This window comes from Aphanomyces astaci (assembly GCF_000520075.1).
Source record: "Aphanomyces astaci strain APO3 unplaced genomic scaffold supercont1.24, whole genome shotgun sequence".
In the NCBI taxonomy this organism is placed as follows: domain Eukaryota; phylum Oomycota; class Saprolegniomycetes; order Saprolegniales; family Verrucalvaceae; genus Aphanomyces; species Aphanomyces astaci.
The window spans coordinates 695,402-713,049 of NW_009798287.1; the positions used below are offsets into that span (position 1 = coordinate 695,402).

At 48.5% G+C, this 17,648-nt stretch overlaps 6 protein-coding genes across 6 annotated transcripts in view; 2 read left to right on the forward strand and 4 right to left on the reverse strand.

Moving 5' to 3' along the window:
- H257_09796 (hypothetical protein) overlaps positions 1-858 on the reverse strand; it is a gene marked incomplete at its 5' end in the record, with an annotated part of 2,362 nt that extends 1,504 nt beyond the window's left edge. Inside the window, 2 exons of the mRNA XM_009836158.1 lie at positions 41-133; positions 199-858. Coding sequence (XP_009834460.1) covers positions 41-133; positions 199-858 — 753 coding nt within the window. The remainder of the gene's footprint in view (positions 1-40; positions 134-198) is intronic.
- A 258-nt stretch (positions 859-1,116) lies between these two features.
- On the forward strand, positions 1,117-2,913 carry H257_09797 (hypothetical protein). The gene is made up of 6 exons (XM_009836159.1): positions 1,117-1,255; positions 1,331-1,403; positions 1,463-1,618; positions 1,669-1,986; positions 2,038-2,352; positions 2,581-2,913. The coding sequence occupies exons 1-6, from the start codon at positions 1,136-1,138 to the stop codon at positions 2,799-2,801; spliced, it is 1,203 nt and encodes a 400-aa protein (XP_009834461.1). The 5' UTR covers positions 1,117-1,135; the 3' UTR covers positions 2,802-2,913.
- Positions 2,914-3,612: 699 nt separating this feature from the next.
- On the reverse strand, positions 3,613-6,636 carry H257_09798 (hypothetical protein). Its single transcript, XM_009836160.1, has 5 exons — positions 6,106-6,636; positions 5,795-6,046; positions 5,030-5,401; positions 4,231-4,352; positions 3,613-3,908 (listed from the first exon to the last, which is right to left on the reverse strand). The coding sequence occupies exons 1-5, from the start codon at positions 6,577-6,579 to the stop codon at positions 3,710-3,712; spliced, it is 1,419 nt and encodes a 472-aa protein (XP_009834462.1). The 5' UTR covers positions 6,580-6,636; the 3' UTR covers positions 3,613-3,709.
- Positions 6,637-6,705: 69 nt separating this feature from the next.
- H257_09799 (hypothetical protein) lies at positions 6,706-8,281 on the reverse strand. The gene is made up of 2 exons (XM_009836161.1): positions 7,839-8,281; positions 6,706-7,788 (listed from the first exon to the last, which is right to left on the reverse strand). The coding sequence occupies exons 1-2, from the start codon at positions 8,268-8,270 to the stop codon at positions 7,513-7,515; spliced, it is 708 nt and encodes a 235-aa protein (XP_009834463.1). The 5' UTR covers positions 8,271-8,281; the 3' UTR covers positions 6,706-7,512.
- H257_09800 (hypothetical protein) lies at positions 6,711-7,468 on the forward strand. The gene has a single exon (XM_009836162.1). It carries the CDS (start codon positions 6,822-6,824, stop codon positions 7,398-7,400), a length of 579 nt encoding a protein of 192 aa, XP_009834464.1. The 5' UTR covers positions 6,711-6,821; the 3' UTR covers positions 7,401-7,468.
- Positions 8,282-8,736: 455 nt separating the features above from the next.
- H257_09801 (hypothetical protein) lies at positions 8,737-10,716 on the reverse strand. The gene is made up of 7 exons (XM_009836163.1): positions 10,485-10,716; positions 10,233-10,403; positions 10,085-10,192; positions 9,935-10,030; positions 9,772-9,873; positions 9,381-9,698; positions 8,737-9,325 (listed from the first exon to the last, which is right to left on the reverse strand). The coding sequence occupies exons 1-7, from the start codon at positions 10,671-10,673 to the stop codon at positions 8,789-8,791; spliced, it is 1,521 nt and encodes a 506-aa protein (XP_009834465.1). The 5' UTR covers positions 10,674-10,716; the 3' UTR covers positions 8,737-8,788.
- Positions 10,717-17,648: the final 6,932 nt, after the last annotated feature.

Consider the following 17,648-nt stretch of genomic DNA (forward strand, 5'->3'; position numbering starts at 1 on the left):
TATATATATATATATATATATATATATATATATGGCTTACAGTGCAACGAGTGCAGCAGCACGTGAAAAAATACGACGCTTGGAGCTCTGCTTGTCTCTCGGCGTGACACGTCATGAGTTCAATGTACGAGATCTACTGGTGGTAGTGGTGGTTTACATATCCGTTTATATCGATATTGAGACAGACATGCGACATACCGTGAGTTCGTCGCCCACGGCCACGTCACGAATCGCTCGAATGGACAATTGACGCTTGTGAAACACCAGGATGCAGTTGGGCGCACACGAATGGTTGAGCAGCGCGGCGTCTGGAAACATTCCAATGCCCACAGGAACCTGCTCGGGCGTGCACACGGTGAACGCGTTGCAATTGAGCTGGCCGAACACCGTCATGACGCTCTCCAGGGAAGGAACTGGGGTCTTTAGTTGCATGCGAGTCATGATGGACAAGACCAACATGCCCATGGCGCGGTAGTCGTCGAGTTTGTTGGCGGTGTGGTTGTCCAAGTGCGACACGAGGTGCTGCACGGCAGCCATCGACGCTTCGGACCGAAGCAAACGAATGACCAACAGCAGCGTGGGGGTCATGGGGTTGGCCTGCAAGTGTTTTGCGAGGTAGGTGCACTCGACGGCGTGCACCTTCCAGTCGGCAAGTTGACATGGGCGACTACAGTAATGCAAGATTTTGCACAGACCACATCGTCTGGCACCGGGTGCAAAGCAGTAGGCACATGTAGATGCCATGTCCAGCGGCACTGCAGCGGTTGGGTCGCACCGTACCACGCATGCGCCAGCTCGAATGGACGTTGTCGCGACGGCAGCACTGCCTCGACCATCAAGTTGGCGCCGTTGATACATATCACTTTATCCGGAGGGTTGTACCATCCGGAAAAAATGTCCATTGCAAGTGAGCATTTTTATACTCGTATATCTTGCTGTTTGTAGGGGCATTCCGAGTTTAGAATTTTATTTTCAACGGGTGGGATCCTGCCTCGATGTTTTAATTTGATTGGATAAATGTAGGCAAAATTCGGCGACGCCTTTAAAATATCGAAGCTCTGCAGCCTCGTCCGGATTTATCCGGATACTTTCGTGCGACGAACCAGTTGGTTCAACTCGATCTTTTGCCCGCAACATGACAAGCGCAGTGCTGGGGTATGTCGGCATCATGATGTCCGTCGTGTTCTTCGGGACAACTTATGTCCCCGCGAAGCAGTACCCGACGTATGACGGCATGGTCTTCCAGTGGTATATGGTACGATCATGCATAGGATCATCCCCACTTCCTCAAAGATACCATCCCCCTCACGTGATGTCATACTATGTGTAGTGTTCTGGGATCTTGGCAGTGGGGCTGTTCTGGGGGCTCCTGAGCAACCAGTGGGATCACTTTGCCGAGCAAGGTAGTCGATCATTTTTTCCCACTCATCAAGTGATGTATGACTGATGCACGTACATTCAGGGATGTACATGTTTCCCCAAGGGTTGCTCGGGGGGTGCTTGTTTGCACTGGCAAACGTGCTCATTCCGACGGTCGTCAACACCCTTGGACTGGGGGTGGGGTTTATGTTGTGGAACGGCGCCAACATCACCATGGGATACCTTGTGTCTCGCTTTGGTGGGTCCGCCCTTCCCTGTCGTATGTCGTACGTCTAACTCTTGGTCTAGGCCTCTTTGGCGTGCATCCCACGGTCCCCACACACCCGTGGCTCAGTGCGCTCGGCATCGTCTTCATGCTGGCATCCATCGTGGTGTACGGTATGGTCCAGCCCAAACTGTCGAACCATGTATCGCAGTTGACCTCGGCGACGCGCTCGTCCACCGACCCGCTTGTCGACGTGACCACTGTGGACGAAACCACGCCGCTCAAGCACAAAGACCACTCTCCCGCGTCCAGCAGCGACTCGATTCTCGACCTGGATTTGAACGCCATGGCCAACGAAAACCTCACCGAGTCGTTCATCCATCCCGAATTGCCCAACTATGGTTGGACACTACTTCTCTCTCTCCTGTCTCACACGATCCATCTCTTCCTAGGTCCATTCTCGCTCCCCGCCGAAGTTCCGCAGCATGTGGCGATCGCCAACGCCGAAGACGAACGCAAGCGGAAGTACATTGGCGTCGCCTTGGCCATCCTCCTTGGCGGCATTCTCGGCAACTGCCTCACGCCATACGTGCTGTGGCAACAAAGCTGCACGGCCGCGGGCGGATGCAACCCGCTCAACTTTTTATTTTCGCAATGCATGGGCATCTACGTCACGTCCACCGTGTGCTTTTTGATCTACGCGTCGTTCTTCCGATACCACAAGCGCAGCATGCCGCGCAGTGCCATGCGGCCGGCCTACGTGTCTGGTACGTATCGTGTTGTTTTAATCGATTGTTTCGAGTTCTTTAAATCATGGAGTGTTCTTTTAATGGACGACAAAATGCAACCTCGATAGTGTTGGATGCAGTCCTTTTTGAATGGTGCGGTACTTTTGAATGGCTTGATAATACATTGTTATATTCTTTTCATGGCTTGATCCGGTTCGTTTAATGAATTCTTTTAATAACTTGGAGTTCTTTTAATCGAATGAATAGGTCTGCTGTGGGCCACGGGTCTCGCGGGACAGCTCTTGAGCGCGGGCAACTTGGGGTTTGACTTGGTGTACCCTTTGACGTCGATTGGGCCAGCGATGGTGTCGATGCTGTGGAGCGCCATCTACTTCAAGGAGATTGAAGGCAAGCGCAACATGTCTATCATGGCCCTCGGTACGGCCATGATCTTCACGGGCACGCTTCTCCGCGCCGTCGCCGCCTAAGTGTCGATGGGTTGATTGTGTCGCTTACAAGTGTTTGTGGACGAAGGCGCCAGCCACCGTTGAATTCACTTGAACTACTAATACTATATCGTTCGTTCATGTAGTAGTACTATGTAGTAGTTGTTACTCTCTACGACTATCAGTTATTACACTCCAAGTATTCATACATACTACTAGTATTGATATTGATAACTATAGTTAGTATGAACAATCGGATATTACGTAGTTACAACAATACAGTCTGACCAAAAAAGAAGCACCCCGATTTTTCGAGTTCGGGTTGGTGTATTTCGACTATAAGTCGATATCATGGCTAAATTTATATTGCAATCCCATATCCGCATTGGCAACTATTCTGAAGCAGTATGTTGAGAAGTCAATATTATTTCAAAAATAGGACTGACGAAATACTATAGACGCATTTGCAATTGCACAGCTATTAATCAATGCACTTACCACGACGCAGGATTACTTGAGCCATACGTGTTAGCATAATTCCTTCAACTACTATACGTACTCGTGGTCGATTTCGATCAAATGATGCAAAGCCGCTAATAAATACTACTGTAGTACTACTACGTAGTACTCCGGAGTTATGAAACCCAAACGCACCCAAGAAGTTTTTAGCCAATCCGATTGCAGGATACCATCATCACCATGTAATTCGTGTGTGCCTTCAAATTAGTGTGTGATTCCAATCGCCACACGATAACTAATTATGTACATAAATTTACAAGCTTCTGTGCAAAATATCGATGATTGATACATTTGGCGAATCAGGCCAAATGTTGGGTAAAACGACAATAACGTTACGACCTTGTACTTGTAGTAGTAGTTACTGGAGTGCGTTATAGTTGGACCCTGTGTTTTTAACTCTTAAAAGTGCGACGTGTGTGTCTATTCCTTGGTTACGTTGGTACTGTCGGTTGTTGGGTCGTCGTTGTTGTTTGTTGATGTGATGACGTATCTGCGACGATGTCGAGAGCGACTTCAACGTCTTCGGAAGGTTTGAGCCATTCCAGGTATTGCAAGTACACAAACAAGCACGCGGCCACGGTACATCCAAGGATTCCTGCCACGGGACCCATGCCATAGTACTTTCGAAAGCTATCCACAAAACCAACTATATTGTCAAATCCGTTCCAATCTGGTGGACTTTCGAATGAATTGGACACATGGATTTCAGAATGTCCAATCAAAAAAGTACGCAAACGAGAAATTCAACCAATCATTGATTAACGTTAGTATAGTTTTGGACCTGAAAAAAATACGGTTCATCTTCAAATGTGTACATCATCATACATAAGCTAAAAATCTGACTTAAATCGAGTATCGAAATTCGCTGCCAAGTCAAAATATTTCAGCGAAATGGACACAAATATCCCGTTGAGAAAGATGATTATGATACATTGGGAGGTATATTATTTACCGATGGATAAGGGGCGACTTGGGCAGCTGAATCACGTTGCGGTACACGCGCTCCGTGCGTTCTGCCACGTCATACCAGTTGTACATGGTCTCAACGCGATCGTGAAAGTCCGTCTTGTCCACCTACACATAATTCCCGTCCACATTATTGTCGAGAATATATATATATATATTATTATTATTCTCGACAAAAACGATATATATAAAAATATGATTTGGAGATTGTAGAGCATGCTCTCAATTAACGACCACTGGAAGACTACCAAAAATACCTCAGAAGGCCTACTCAGACCAATTTTTTATTCAATCTGACAGTGGAATTGAAAAATGTGTTGCTCTGTTTCAACAGCAAATTGCTGTCTGAAAATGTAAATTTCTGCGATTCTAAGGTTCTGGTACTCTGCGAAGACGAAAAAAACGTCTTCGCACATCTGAGGGTGTCTCGGATCGCACAAAAATCGGATCTGAAAATTGTCAGTGTACTGATCTGAGGAAATCGCAGATTCGAAATCTGAGGCAATTTTGGTAGTCCTCCACTGACATGGGTGGCACAATGTCAAACGTTGGGGAACCATGACGACAAAACACCCCCCACCCATAGACGCCATAAATATATATATATATATATTTATTCATGGCGTCTATGGGTTATATATATATATATACAAAACATTGACAAGCATCTGTACATTTTAACCGACTGGTCGTAAATCGCAAACGATTTTCGAATTGCAGTTTGTTGGTACAGTAAGTAGTGTATATCCCCCGACAGGACTATATATATATAAGAAACATCATACCTTGGCGAGAAGAGGGATGGACTCTACGACGGCATCGGCCAAGTCTTCTGGCGTGATGTCCTTGGAGAAGCGGATCATGTCTGGCGGCAGCACCTCGGGCACGCCCCCCACGCGGGTACTCACGACGAAGAGGCCACACGCGGCAGCTTCGAGGATGGCGATGCAAAATGACTCGGTGAGCGACGAGTTGAGAAAGATATGGCCCTGCGTGAGCACATGGCGCACGTGCTCGTGGGGCACGGCGCCCCACAGCGTCACGCGGTCGTGCAGCTGGCACTTTTCACGCATTTCCTCAAGGAGGAGGCGCTTGTTGCCGTCGCCGCCGATGAGGAACTTGACGTTCGGGCACCGCGCACACACGAGTTCAATCGTCTAGACAACATATTGACTTACCACGTTGACACACATAGGTGTACAACACGTGTGTTCTTGTGATAGAATGTACGTTCAATATATATATATATATATGGGAAGGAATAATACAAGAACGTGTGTTCTTGTGATAGAGTGCATGTGCAATATATATATATAGGATATATATATACATCCTATATAGAAAGGAAGAATAAAAGAATAGGTCGTCATGGCGGCCAAATGCAATAGGCATGCCAGCACATACACGACATGATAGGTGCCGTCGTTCACAAAAATCGAATGTAGTCGTTGTATATATGTGTTGTATATATATATGAGTACAAACAGGTACATGCATGCATGCAAATCATGAATGACACTGGAGCGAGGACAACTCATTGACGGACGTACTTTGCCCACGAGGTCGATGCCCTTTCGATACACGAGTCTCGAGATGATGACGACGGTGATGGGATCTCGAAGCGGGTCGAGCGGGGGCGATGGGGTCGCCGACGAAGATGGTGTGAACTTGGATGCGTCGACGGCGTTGGGGATGGTCGACACGATGGAAGGGTCCAAGGAGGCGCGGAGGACGAGGTTCTCCTTGCATGTGTGGGAGACGCAGATGGCGTGGTCGATGTCGGACAAGGTGAACTTCATGACCTGCGTCGTCCATCAATGGCAAGTAAGGAACGACGTAAAGGAAGGAACGTTCGTTACACCTTGTTGAGATGGATGGACGCGGCGTCGGCAAATCCAAAGAGGGAATGGTCAGTGTAGATCGCTTTGTAGCCCATGGTTTTCGCTTGCAGGATGCATTCGTGCATGAACGCCGACGTCGCTTGATGACCATGCACTATCTGGATGCGTTCGCGAATCAACACCGTGCGGAAGAGACCAAAGCCCCCCGCGAACGTCGGCAGCGTCACGTTGTCCACCATGGGCACCAGCGGCAGGTAGTACACCTTCAAGTTGTTGGTCATGTATCGAATGCCTTGGCGCTTGTTTGGCCCGTCTGTCTGATGGGTGATCACGATCACTTTGTGGCCTCGACGAATGAGACATTGCGATAAGCTCCATATGTGCATCTCTACGCCACCGAGACGGGGGTAGAAGAAGTCGCAGCACATCGCAATCCGCATTGGCTCGGTCGTCGTTGAGCCGCCAGTGCGGACGCCGCCGCCAATGTCAGGCATGGTAAAAACCTACAGCCGATCTCTTAACCCTTTTGGCGGCACGGTTGTAAACGCGAGATTCTTACTGCAAATAAGATAACTAAGATAAACTCAGATATAGGAACCGTTAAAATGTTTGATTCGTGGGAATTTCTCAATTTAACGTGTTTTCAGGGTCAAAATAACGCTAAACCGTGACAATAAATCCTGTCGACAATCTACTCTTACAGGTCGGGACCTGGCGCCAGGAATTTTGCACGACGATGGCCGACGAGGTGTTGGTGGAACTGCCAGTGCAGAATGGGAACGGCGTGGAAGGCAGGCACGTGGCCCTTGATACATGGGTGCGGGTGAAGACGTTCGACGACACCCCTGTGATCGAAGGCAGCGTGTATACGTTGGACCCAGTCTCTGGCTTCTTGGTCGTCAAGGGTGTGGACTCGACGCACTTGGTGCACATCGCAGCGGTCCAGAGCGTCGAGATCGTTGCGAAAGACGACGAGTCTTGGGAGTCGTCGCATTCGTCGCTCAATGGTCGATCATCCGTCCCGACATCGTCTGTGAGTGAGGGCAAGCTACGCAAACTGGAGCTGCAGAACCGAGAACTGGCCGAAAAGGCCCTCGCTTCGATCGGCAAGGACGTCACCCCCCTCGGACAGTCCATCTTTGACGTGCTGAGCAAGACGATGCCGTGCCATTGGGAAGGTCAACACATCCGCGTGATGGACGTTCTCATTCGTCCGCCGTACGACAGCCGGAGTTGTGCGTCGTCGGACCAAGTGATGCTGGATCGCATCAAGAAGATTTTGGACGCTTTGCATCGTAAGCTGGCCAAGCAATAATAGATTTACACAGGGTGGTGCCGTCGTGTGTGCTCGTTCTTCTATCGAGGTGTTGAGAAACAACATGGTTTGCGTGTTGTGTCCTTGTAACAAGGATTCCTTACGCCCTGCCCTACACATATTCGTCTGCGATACCGTCGCCGTTCACGACGGTGTAGTTGCCGTGATGCACCAGCGGCGGCGGCGCGCCTTTCGCCACCTTTCGGACGTCTCGCTCTAAATGATGCACGAGACTCGCCATCATATCTGCTTGGTCAGATGCCATCGGCGCTGCTTCAATGGATCGATTCACCAAGTCGATGTGAACGGTCATGGCGGATGCGACGGCAGCGGCGTCGTCGCGGGCCAACTTGTCTGCGTCAAAATGGGCATTCATATCATGCACAACCTACAGCAAAACACACATGACTTATGGGGCATGACGAAGTATATACGCACCGTTCGTTGGGAGAGGGAAGCATCGTTTGCAAGGAGTCGATCGCGGTGCTCACGCGCTTCGTGAGCATCTGGTCGCTCGTCCACATAATGCAGCAACACGCCGCAGGAAGCGCAGGCGGGGGAGCCGCCGTACTCGATGAGTCCGCATTCGAGGCAGTTGGTGATGGGACTGGCGTGGGGCAGACGGGGTTTGGGTGTGGCGTCAACAGCAGGTAGTGCGCCGGTAGCAGTTGGCACTACTTTCGGCCTACGTTCGTCGACGAGGCGAGCTGCGATTGTGTGTGCCACGGCGCTCTTGTCTTCGCCGATCATTTGAACCACAGCCTCATAGATATCCTCCTTGGACTCGATGGAATCAACAAAGGCCGCGATGTCCTGTGTCTCCGAGAACCCCAACGCATCGGCGAGCGACTTTTGCAGCCACGTTGCCATGTCAATTACTGGTACTAGTTATGTGGGACTGACCAGAAATGCTGCGATTGGATTGGTCAAAATAAAATTGATAAATTGTTTGATTGGTGGCTTCTTTCATCCAATCAAACGTAGCTTCGAAGATTTTAGTCACACAATTCAAATTGCGCGCGAAGGACATGACAAAGGAAGCCGACACCGCAGCCTCAAGGAAGGACGAATGAGCCAGAGCCCCAGTGAGGGGTCTCGAAGCATGAGCATGTATGTGGCGCTGTATAACGTTATGACGGAAAAGTCACACGTACTTCGTCATGACGCCACATAATGCTGCCAATCCTCCCTGACAGAAAGCATGCAACATGCCCACTCCAACGTCACTGGAGCGTACCATCCATGGAATATTGAAGGCGCTGCCGTTATTATCGAACACACCATTTAAGTAAGTGACGCATTCGATGTGTGCAGAATTCTGACATTCCCAACGATCTGTAGTAGGAAAGCACACACAAGTTGGGGCACAGCCTGTCAAGACAAAGATGTCACCAACGCAACGATACATTGAGCATGCCGACATATCCTTTTCTATCAGGGACGACTGTGAATGTGTATCCTTCGGTAGCCAAGAAACGTTCGACAGCTGGTCGCAGGCGCTGGTGGTGCGAATGGTGGCCCGACCCCGTGACGACGCAGATAGCTTCGCGCGTCTTGATGCTTGGGAGCAGCCACGCGAGCAACTCGACTGCCTCTACAACATGAAGGCCGTGGAGATCCACGATGCCGTCAACTTCGTATTGTGGGTTGCGTGCATTGAAGATGATGGTCGCGGCTTCGAAATGCGCTTGCTTCATCTCGGCGTTGAACTGTTGTCCTTGCCGCGACAAACTCTTGGCCGCCGCCTTGTTGTTGGCTCGAAATGCGCGGGTCGCGTTCATGAAGCATTGGTTACGAGCCAACGCCAAGTCCCGGGCGGTGGCGCGGGCTCGTTGGTATTGCACCGCCACTTGGTCGCCCGTTTCCACCCATTGCGTGATGGACATAGTCGATTTACCAGGTACGCTCGATTGCTTCTTATGTGTCTACGTCGCCAGAGCGGTTATTCCCACAAAGCTCGTAGGAAACTCGATATCGTACCAGATTGGCCGACGTGGCACTACCAAACCACGAATTGCTGCCTCCATAGGATGACGACGAAGTTGGCGCCATGGCCACCGCCCGTTTAAAGTTGAGCGACAACCCGTCGTCCGACACTGTCGTTGTCAATCCCCCAAGTGCGGGAAAGTTCCACTCGAGCGGCTCTTCGTCGTCGTGCTCGTCCGTGTCGGCAACAACCGACGACGAGTACTGAGACACTGCCACCGCGAACGAATGGGCAAACGCACACTCGTCCCCTTGCAAACACCCGCCTCTGATCCAGTACCGGCACGGGATCAAGTGCGTGTCGTGGAGAAACTGCCGAACGAGTGGGTGGATGAGATTGCAATAATGGATGGGTAGAAAGGAAAATGCAAGGACTAGATCGTACCCAGCAGTCGGCGCGGCGGCAGTCCCCTTGAAGGTAATGGCGACACACTTGCGCGTTGTTGCCCTTGGACAACTCCGAGTCGACAATGCCTTGCATGGTGGCCTAGTTTGTCCACACATAAGGATGCAAATGGAAGACGGAATATATAGGCAGATGCATCTACCTGCGCGCGATGCACGTTCAAATCCACTTCCTTGAGTAAATCCAACAACCGTTCCGGGTCCATCACAGGAAACACCAACAGCAGCTGCTCCACGAGCTACACGAATCAACATGATACACATCTCTCAAGAAACGAACGAAAGACGCGCACCTCATACGCGACAGACCAGTAAAACGCTTCTTCGTCATCCACGTCGAATTCAAACGCATCGTCGTCGGCGGCGCCGTCAGTGGTGCGTGCATCGGCGTGTGCCTCGTCCTATAGCATGGTGAGAAGTGTAGGTGACATGTACACGTACTCGTGGCACGAAAGATGACGCCGTGGCATTGAGTCGAGCAAACTCTTCCTCCTCCTTGGCAGCCGCGGCGGCGGCAACATCCACCACCGTTGGCGTGTCGTTCAACAGTGCAAGTTGCTGGGGATTCTTCATGTACAAGATCAGTTCGTCTACGAAATTCTCCGCTTGGGCCTAACCACGCCATGAGTCATCGTTGGGTATCGCAAGATGACGACGGCGGTCGATTGTCTCGGCATGTGTGTACCAACCTACCTGGTGCGAGTCGTCGAGCCATCCCATCAACAAGTCGAGGACTTCCTGGCGCTTCTCGTCTTCGTCGTCGTAGCTGGAGGTCGGACCGGTTTCCATGTCAAGCATTCCGAGGACGTACGGCGCAAACACACTGTCCACGCCCAAATGCGTCAACTGCTTGGCGGTCCATGCTTCCACGGCGGTCGTCATCGCACTGGGAGACTGCTGCTGCCTTTTCCACACTATTTGAAACTTTTGATAGTTGCAACATAAAGGTCGACGTCATCCGCTGAACGAAATAACATGAAATAGTGTAATCGTGTAATACAAATTACAGTAGTCATGTTATATTAATACTACCTCCGGACGGAAATAGACCTGACATTTGACAAAAATTGATGTAATTTCTGCAAATTTTCAAATTAGAAAAATCTGAAAATAGGTGCGCAATGGGTGCATCCAATTGGCCCGAATCTATAAAAATAAAGTTGCATCCAGTCGCGCACGTTGCAAAAGAATCACGATACTCAAGTCAAGATAAAAAATACGGATTCAGCCTAACTTATCCGAAAACAGGAATGATGATCTCTTTTCGCGTAGTACTGATTTCCCCCCGACTTCGTAACGGGTCAAAATCGATAATTTTTATAATCTTATACGAAGTACTGATTTCCCCCCGACTTCGTAACGGGTCAAAATCGACAATTTTTATAATCTTATACTTATCAAATCTAGAAGAGAGTTTTGAAAATTCAAATGTTGAAGCTAAAAGTTTTCAAGGATGTAGAGTCATTTGGGAAACATGAAGTCACGATTGTCCTTGGATGATAAGCATGCGCTCTATGTCGAGCATCTGCGAAACCCGAGTGCAACATATACAGAGCTGGCCGCATGGGCCGCCAACATGTTTACACTTAACACTACACCATCTAAGACTACGATTTGCAACGTCAATTAACGCCACACCATGCAGCATCAACGCGCGGACAGCAAGGCGTGATCAATCGACCGCGAGGTTACGATGCCTCATGTCGAACAAAAAATCCTTCAGTGGGTTCTTCGTTGCGAGGAGTTGGGGGTCTGTCTCACCGGCGAGCTGATCCGAAAGCAAGCGGTTGCTTTTTGCGACGAGCTCCAAGTCCCTATGTCCCGCCGCCTGGCATTCTCAAAAGGATGGTTATACAAATTCCAATGAAAACATGGCCTTACCTCCAAAATCCAGCACGGAGAGCCCACATCAACACCACCTGAGGCCGTCGCCGTCGGGTGTCAAGACATCCTAAATACAACAAGTGGTTTCAGTCCTCACGACTTGTACAATATGGATGAAACCTCCTTCTTTTACTGCCTCGCACCGCATCGATCGATTACCCGACACCGCGTACGTGGCACCAAGAAGTCAAAGAAGCGTATAACGCTTGCACTTATCACGAACGCCGATGGATCTGACGTTATTGACCCGTTGTTCATTGGCACCGCGGTGCAGCCACGATGTTTCAACCATCAAACTGGCCAGGAACTGGGCTTTGACTATCACGCGAGCAAGAAAGCTTGGATGAATGGGACTATTTTCAACACGTACCTGCATGCGTTGAATGACCGAATGGTCTCTGCGAACCGGAAGGTCTTGATGCTCGTGGACAACGCGCCACCCCACAAGCCTAAGGACGAAGCTCTGTTGACAAATGTGAGTCTGAAAATGCTACCTCCCAACACGACTGCTTACCTTCAGCCGCAAGATGCGGGCATTATCGTATCGTTCAAGGCAAAGGTCAAACAGCGGCAACTTCAAAATGCCCTAGACCAAATCGAAGAGGTAATGTCAGGGCGCCAGGACAAGTTGTATGAGGTACCTCTCATTGAGGCAATGGGATGGGCGAAAGATGCTTGTCGCTCTGTTGCGCCATCGACCGTCGCCAACTGTTGGAATCGAACTGGTATTCTTGACAATGACTTGGCTGCCTTTAGTGAGCACGTGGCAGCAATGAGTGTTGAGTAGAGGTCGTTTTTACTGGTTGTCATGGTTTGCTGGGATATTAAATACCTGTTAAATATTATATACTGTTAAAGTTGTATAAAAATTGCTGTTACGAAGTCGGGGGGAAATCAGTATACGTACAGAAGCATACGTCGGGTTCAAGCCAACGACGTTGTACACGGACCTTCCGGCACGAATTCGTGCGATACCACCACAACGTCGGACAACTCTCCAGTACATCGCGCACACAATCGGCATACCCGCGAGCACCCTTCAAGACTACTACAAACGCGGTCTCGTAGTAAAGTACAATCCCCACATTATACCTAAGCTAACCGATGTCAACAAAGTGGTCCACGTGAAATGGGCCATGGACTTCGTTCGTCCCGACAGCAACTTTCAGTTTGCCGACATATACGATTATGTCCACGTGGATGAGAAGTGGTTCCACGCGACAAAGGTCAAATCGCAAATGTACCTGCTCCCCGGCGAAATCCCACCCCACCGCTGAACCCAGATCAAGCGATGCATCACCAAAGTGATTTTCTTGTGGGATCAATGAAGAGGGCGACGAAGGAGTGTTGGTTTCTACGTAAGAATCAAATGAATTTGAGCTTGAGTATGCAAAGCCAATAATTAAATACAAAATTGTTTGTTTATTTAATTATATAGCTTTGATTATGGTTATGGATATTGATTTACTAAATTTATGGGGCCTTTGAAATATCAGGTCTATTTCCGTCGTTCAACGATTTTGAAATGTCAGGTCTATTTCCGTCCGGAGGTAGTACTAACGTTATTAATACTACGTACTTCGTAGTAAATAGCTGGGTAAATAATTAGTAGGAGTACGACTTACTTCAAGTACTACAGTAGTCCTGGAAGTACTGTAACCCATTGTCAAGGCAATAACCTATTTTGAATGAGATACAGTTTTCAGCTCAACAAAGTGAAACCTATAAATCATTTCCAATCGGAGGTAGTACAGTGCTTGGCGGAAAAACGCAGACAGAGTAGGACATGCATATTACTATAAGGGCCTGGTCTGTGAAAAATTGTTCCTGCTTTCAGCCATTCCTGCTTTGTACGGATAAATTTTATTCGGATAGTGCCCAATTACCTGGTCTGGGAAGCCATTCCTGCTTTTGGTGTTCCTGCTTTGAATCGTTGCGAGTGCCATGGATGGTTTGAGAGATGTTGTTGCCGCAGTTGCCGCGGTTGTGTGTGCTGTATGCATTTCTTTTGCTACCAGCTCGACCTCTTCGATGTACAACATTCTGACTATTACGAATGTCAACTTTGATGACATGCTTGGTGACCCTCGATATGAGCAATGGTTTCGTGACAACCTTCGTTGTGACCAACGAGCGTTCTGTAAGATAGTTGTGTGGCTTCGCCGTCGATTGCCAAAGTATTCCCGACGTCGTTCGGTCCACTCGTTTGAAAAAAAAGTTGCTGTATTTATCTATTTTTTGGGTTCTGAGGGAGGATACCGTGAAACCGCTGGTGTATTTGGTAAGGCTAGGTCGTGGTGTGTGACTGTGGTTTCGACTTTCGTCAATGTTGTCTCCTCTAATGCAAACAAATGGATTCATTTCCCTATGGACTCTCGTGCATGGCATCGTGTCGAACGTGGATTTTATAAAGTTCATAGAATTCCTGGTGTTGTTGGAGCTGTTGATGGCTCTCTGATTGATATACAGCGACCATTGGAGTATGATGGATTTTACAATCGAAATGGTGATCCCTCATTGAATGTGCAAGCGATTCTTGTCGCGAATGGTATTTATGTCTGTGGATATTCGTCCCGGTTCATTTTCCGACAAAAAGATTTGGAAAGTATCTGTAGTTGGTCAGACTATTCGACGACTTGTGCCGACTGGATGTTTTCTGCTTGGTGATTCTGGATACACGTTGCTTCCTTGGCTGTTAACGCCATTTTTGCCGCCGCATGGGGAAGGTGGAGTGTTGACAAAAGTTCAAAAACATTTCAATTTTAGATTGTCAAGTACTCGTATGGTTGTTGAATGTGCTTTTGGCCGTTTGAAAGAACGATTTAGAATTCTAAAAACAGTGATGAATGAAAAATCTCTCGAACAAACTGTTGCGGTCACTACATGTTTTGTGTTGCATAACATGTTAATTCATTTCAATGACGGACTCTTTTCTGAACCGTGCCCCCGGCGTGACAGAAATTTGTATTTTCAACCTGCTGATCCACGTGAAACTGAAACAAATCCTCTCATTCGCAAGACTGCAGTGTTGAAACGTCGTGGAATAGCTAGTATTTGAATTAACAGAAAAATACTTTGCAATCATCGTTACATTATTTGTTTGTTACTTGCGTGCAACCAAATGAGCAAGGAGTTGCGCCATAGTGTCAGATTCGCCCTGAATTGCACGCAATACATCGACTGGCTTCCAATGCCTCGCCTTGACTAGAGGCTTTCGTAACTTTTGCGTTGTTCTTGGACTCGAACCTTTTTGCCAAATGCGAGTTGTAACGGAGGCAAAAGAGTGTCGCCACACTCTCATCGCACCACTGGATAGAGCGTTTGGTCTCCGAGGACTTTCTCCTTGCGCTTGCCTGCCTTGGCCTTCGGGGTGGCAGCATCTATGGTTTTATGTGTGACGCATGATATGTATGTATGTGTTGCATCAACCTAGCACCATTTCTGCCGGCGGTTGGACCTCATGGCTGACTTGGTCGCACAAAAGCGTGCGAAAAGCAGGAATGACTGGTTACAGGCAGGGATGGAGAGTCCATGCTTTTCATGACACGAAAAGCAAGGAGTACATTCGGATTACGGATAATTGTAGCCAATCAAACTGATTTTGCAAAAGCAGGAATGGCCAAAAGCAGGAACAATTCGTTCGCAGACCAGTCTCTAAAGGGCACACATGGGTGATCAAATAAACGATTTCGGTTGGATGAAATTGATTCACTTTTATCGGCAAGATGGTCTGATTACGTTTCAAAACCCACCAATCACAAGAAAGGCAAATTCAAGTTCATGTTTTTGAACATGACTTTCAAAACGAAAAATGCCTCCGACCGAAGGGAAGCTCCAGCAGCGCCGATACACAAACAGTGATCGGAAAACCGTCATTGCTCAGTTTCACGCGTCTGGCTGCGCCAATGAACGGCAGTTCTGTCGGGGCGTTGGGATCCCCTACGGGACATGGCAAGGCTGGCGGCGCAAGGAGTCCCAGATCACATCCAGCACGCGCCACGGCCGCAAGGCCACGATGGGAGGACAAGGTCGCAAATCCATGATCCCCTTCATGGGCGACATCATTGCGTACATGAGCGAATGGCGGGACAACAACAAGTTCATCAGAGTGTTTCACCTCATGCAATGGATCCGGCGCAACCAAAAGCCGTGGCTCGTGTCCTACATCGAGGCGAAGAAGAGCCCGGAGGATGATTATGAAACTCTTCGTTGTCTGTTGCTTCGGTTTTGTACGCGCAACCGGTTTAGGCACCGAAAACCCTGCGTGTCGAAGCTCAGTCAAGAGGTGTTGGACTCTGTGTGGCTTGACTATGCAGCATACTTCCACACCAAGTATGCTGCCTACCCAAAGCACACCATTCTGAACGCTGACGAAACAGGCCTGTGCTACGGCATGCCCCCTGGGAGCACCCTGGCGGAGATCGGGAAGTCGAGCAAAGTGGACAAGTCCGAAAAGCACTCGGAGCGATTGACGGCACTTTTGACGATTCGAGCTGATGGTAAGGCAATCAAACAACTACTTCTAAAGCCAATGTAGGTGTGAAGCTACCCATTATGTTCATCGTGAAAGGGCAGCCTGGTGGGACCATTGACAAGGAGGAGCTTCGAACGTACCCTGTTGGTCACTGGTATGCTGTCCAAGCAAATGCATGGATGGACGAGTGTGTGTGTGTGGATGATGTACCTCGACAATCTGGCGGACCTTTTGCTCGACGCCTCCGTCCTTCTTGTCGACAACCTGGAGTGCCATGTGTCTGAAAAGGCACATGACTGAATGGCCGATTCCTCGTTCAGTGTGATTGAACCGCTGCCGAAACACTCCTCGAGCAGGTGCCAACCCCTTGACGTCGGGATTATGGGACCATTGAAGGCGATGTTGAAGACAGCGTGGATACTGGAGGACGACGAAGGTCAAGGTGACGATTTTACGCTTCAAGAAAAACGCATTGCTATTATCAATCGCACCATTCGTGTGTGGGACAAAATTAACCCGGAGACCGTAAAGGGTTCCTTCGAAAAGTCAATTCCGACTGTAATGCAACTTTAAGTTGTACGTGTGCTATGTGTGTGAGCTTGTTAGAGTCAGTAGGAGGGTTCTCGGGGTAAACCCCCCTCCTGAATCCATTCGTGCAGTCCATTATGTGCGATTCATGAATTCGACCATTTATGCGACATAAATATGTAACGTTACATTGGAAATTGATTGGCCAATACAATGATTTATTTATCCAATAGGATTTGTTCGTTCTGGATTGTCCCCATTCAAGGTGTCAAATATTATTTTAATTCAAATTTTGCAAATCCCACTCTCCATACAAATTTGAAGTGACATTGACAGTAGCACTGACTGCGTTTTTCCACCAAGCACTGTACGTTGTATACAGTACAGTATACACATACTGTAGTCGGGTGCCACTACTGGGAAATACCTCCTAGGGTAAAAGTTATGGGAGAAACCATTCTTGCATTCCTTCCGCCCAAACGGACAGTATCCGGCACTTCTCATCACGAGACGCACCATGCTTGGCGACACCACGTATAAATAACGCTAGTGTGGCTTGTGATCTGTGTGTTGTGCTTCCAAAATTACATCTACTTGCATCCAAATGCATCCATTGTCCCAGTTTATCCCACTTGGGAATACCTTAAAGTGTGTTAACTTCATTATCAACCTGGTTTATACCCAGTAGAAATCCGATTTTAATGTTCGACAGTCCAAATTAGAATATCAAAATTGATCAGGAATGATAACGTGGGGCACCAGTCATCAGCATCGTTCATTGCTTACTTTGTTCGTCCATTTCTCGTTGACTACAACACATATTGAGGTGATACAAATATCAAAATAACCGCAAGATTCAGCTCATGAATTGAGGTTTAAAGGATATCAATTTCAATAGTAAACACGTGCAGTAAGGATTTTCAAAAGTAGCGTTTTTTGTAGGGCACCAGTCATCGGCACACGTTTTAGAC

What these genes read in the sequence shown, in the direction of transcription:
- H257_09797 (XM_009836159.1), top strand. Translation starts at nt 1,136, where the DNA reads ATGACAAGCGCAGTGCTGGGGTATGTCGGCATCATGATGTCCGTCGTG. An exon ending in GGATCACTTTGCCGAGCAAG is followed by an intron (nt 1,404 to 1,462) that starts GTAGTCGATCAT and finishes ACGTACATTCAG; the next exon opens with GGATGTACATGTTTCCCCAA. An exon ending in GCGGCCGGCCTACGTGTCTG is followed by an intron (nt 2,353 to 2,580) that starts GTACGTATCGTG and finishes TCGAATGAATAG; the next exon opens with GTCTGCTGTGGGCCACGGGT.
- H257_09798 (XM_009836160.1), bottom strand. Translation starts at nt 6,579, where the DNA reads ATGCCTGACATTGGCGGCGGCGTCCGCACTGGCGGCTCAACGACGACC. An exon ending in CGTCCATCCATCTCAACAAG is followed by an intron (nt 6,047 to 6,105) that starts GTGTAACGAACG and finishes TGGACGACGCAG; the next exon opens with GTCATGAAGTTCACCTTGTC. An exon ending in CCATCCCTCTTCTCGCCAAG is followed by an intron (nt 4,353 to 5,029) that starts GTATGATGTTTC and finishes AATTATGTGTAG; the next exon opens with GTGGACAAGACGGACTTTCA.
- H257_09800 (XM_009836162.1), top strand. Translation starts at nt 6,822, where the DNA reads ATGGCCGACGAGGTGTTGGTGGAACTGCCAGTGCAGAATGGGAACGGC.
- H257_09799 (XM_009836161.1), bottom strand. Translation starts at nt 8,270, where the DNA reads ATGGCAACGTGGCTGCAAAAGTCGCTCGCCGATGCGTTGGGGTTCTCG. An exon ending in CTTCCCTCTCCCAACGAACG is followed by an intron (nt 7,789 to 7,838) that starts GTGCGTATATAC and finishes GTTTTGCTGTAG; the next exon opens with GTTGTGCATGATATGAATGC.
- H257_09801 (XM_009836163.1), bottom strand. Translation starts at nt 10,673, where the DNA reads ATGACGACCGCCGTGGAAGCATGGACCGCCAAGCAGTTGACGCATTTG. An exon ending in CGTCATCTTTCGTGCCACGA is followed by an intron (nt 10,193 to 10,232) that starts GTACGTGTACAT and finishes ACCATGCTATAG; the next exon opens with GACGAGGCACACGCCGATGC. An exon ending in TGAACGTGCATCGCGCGCAG is followed by an intron (nt 9,874 to 9,934) that starts GTAGATGCATCT and finishes TGGACAAACTAG; the next exon opens with GCCACCATGCAAGGCATTGT.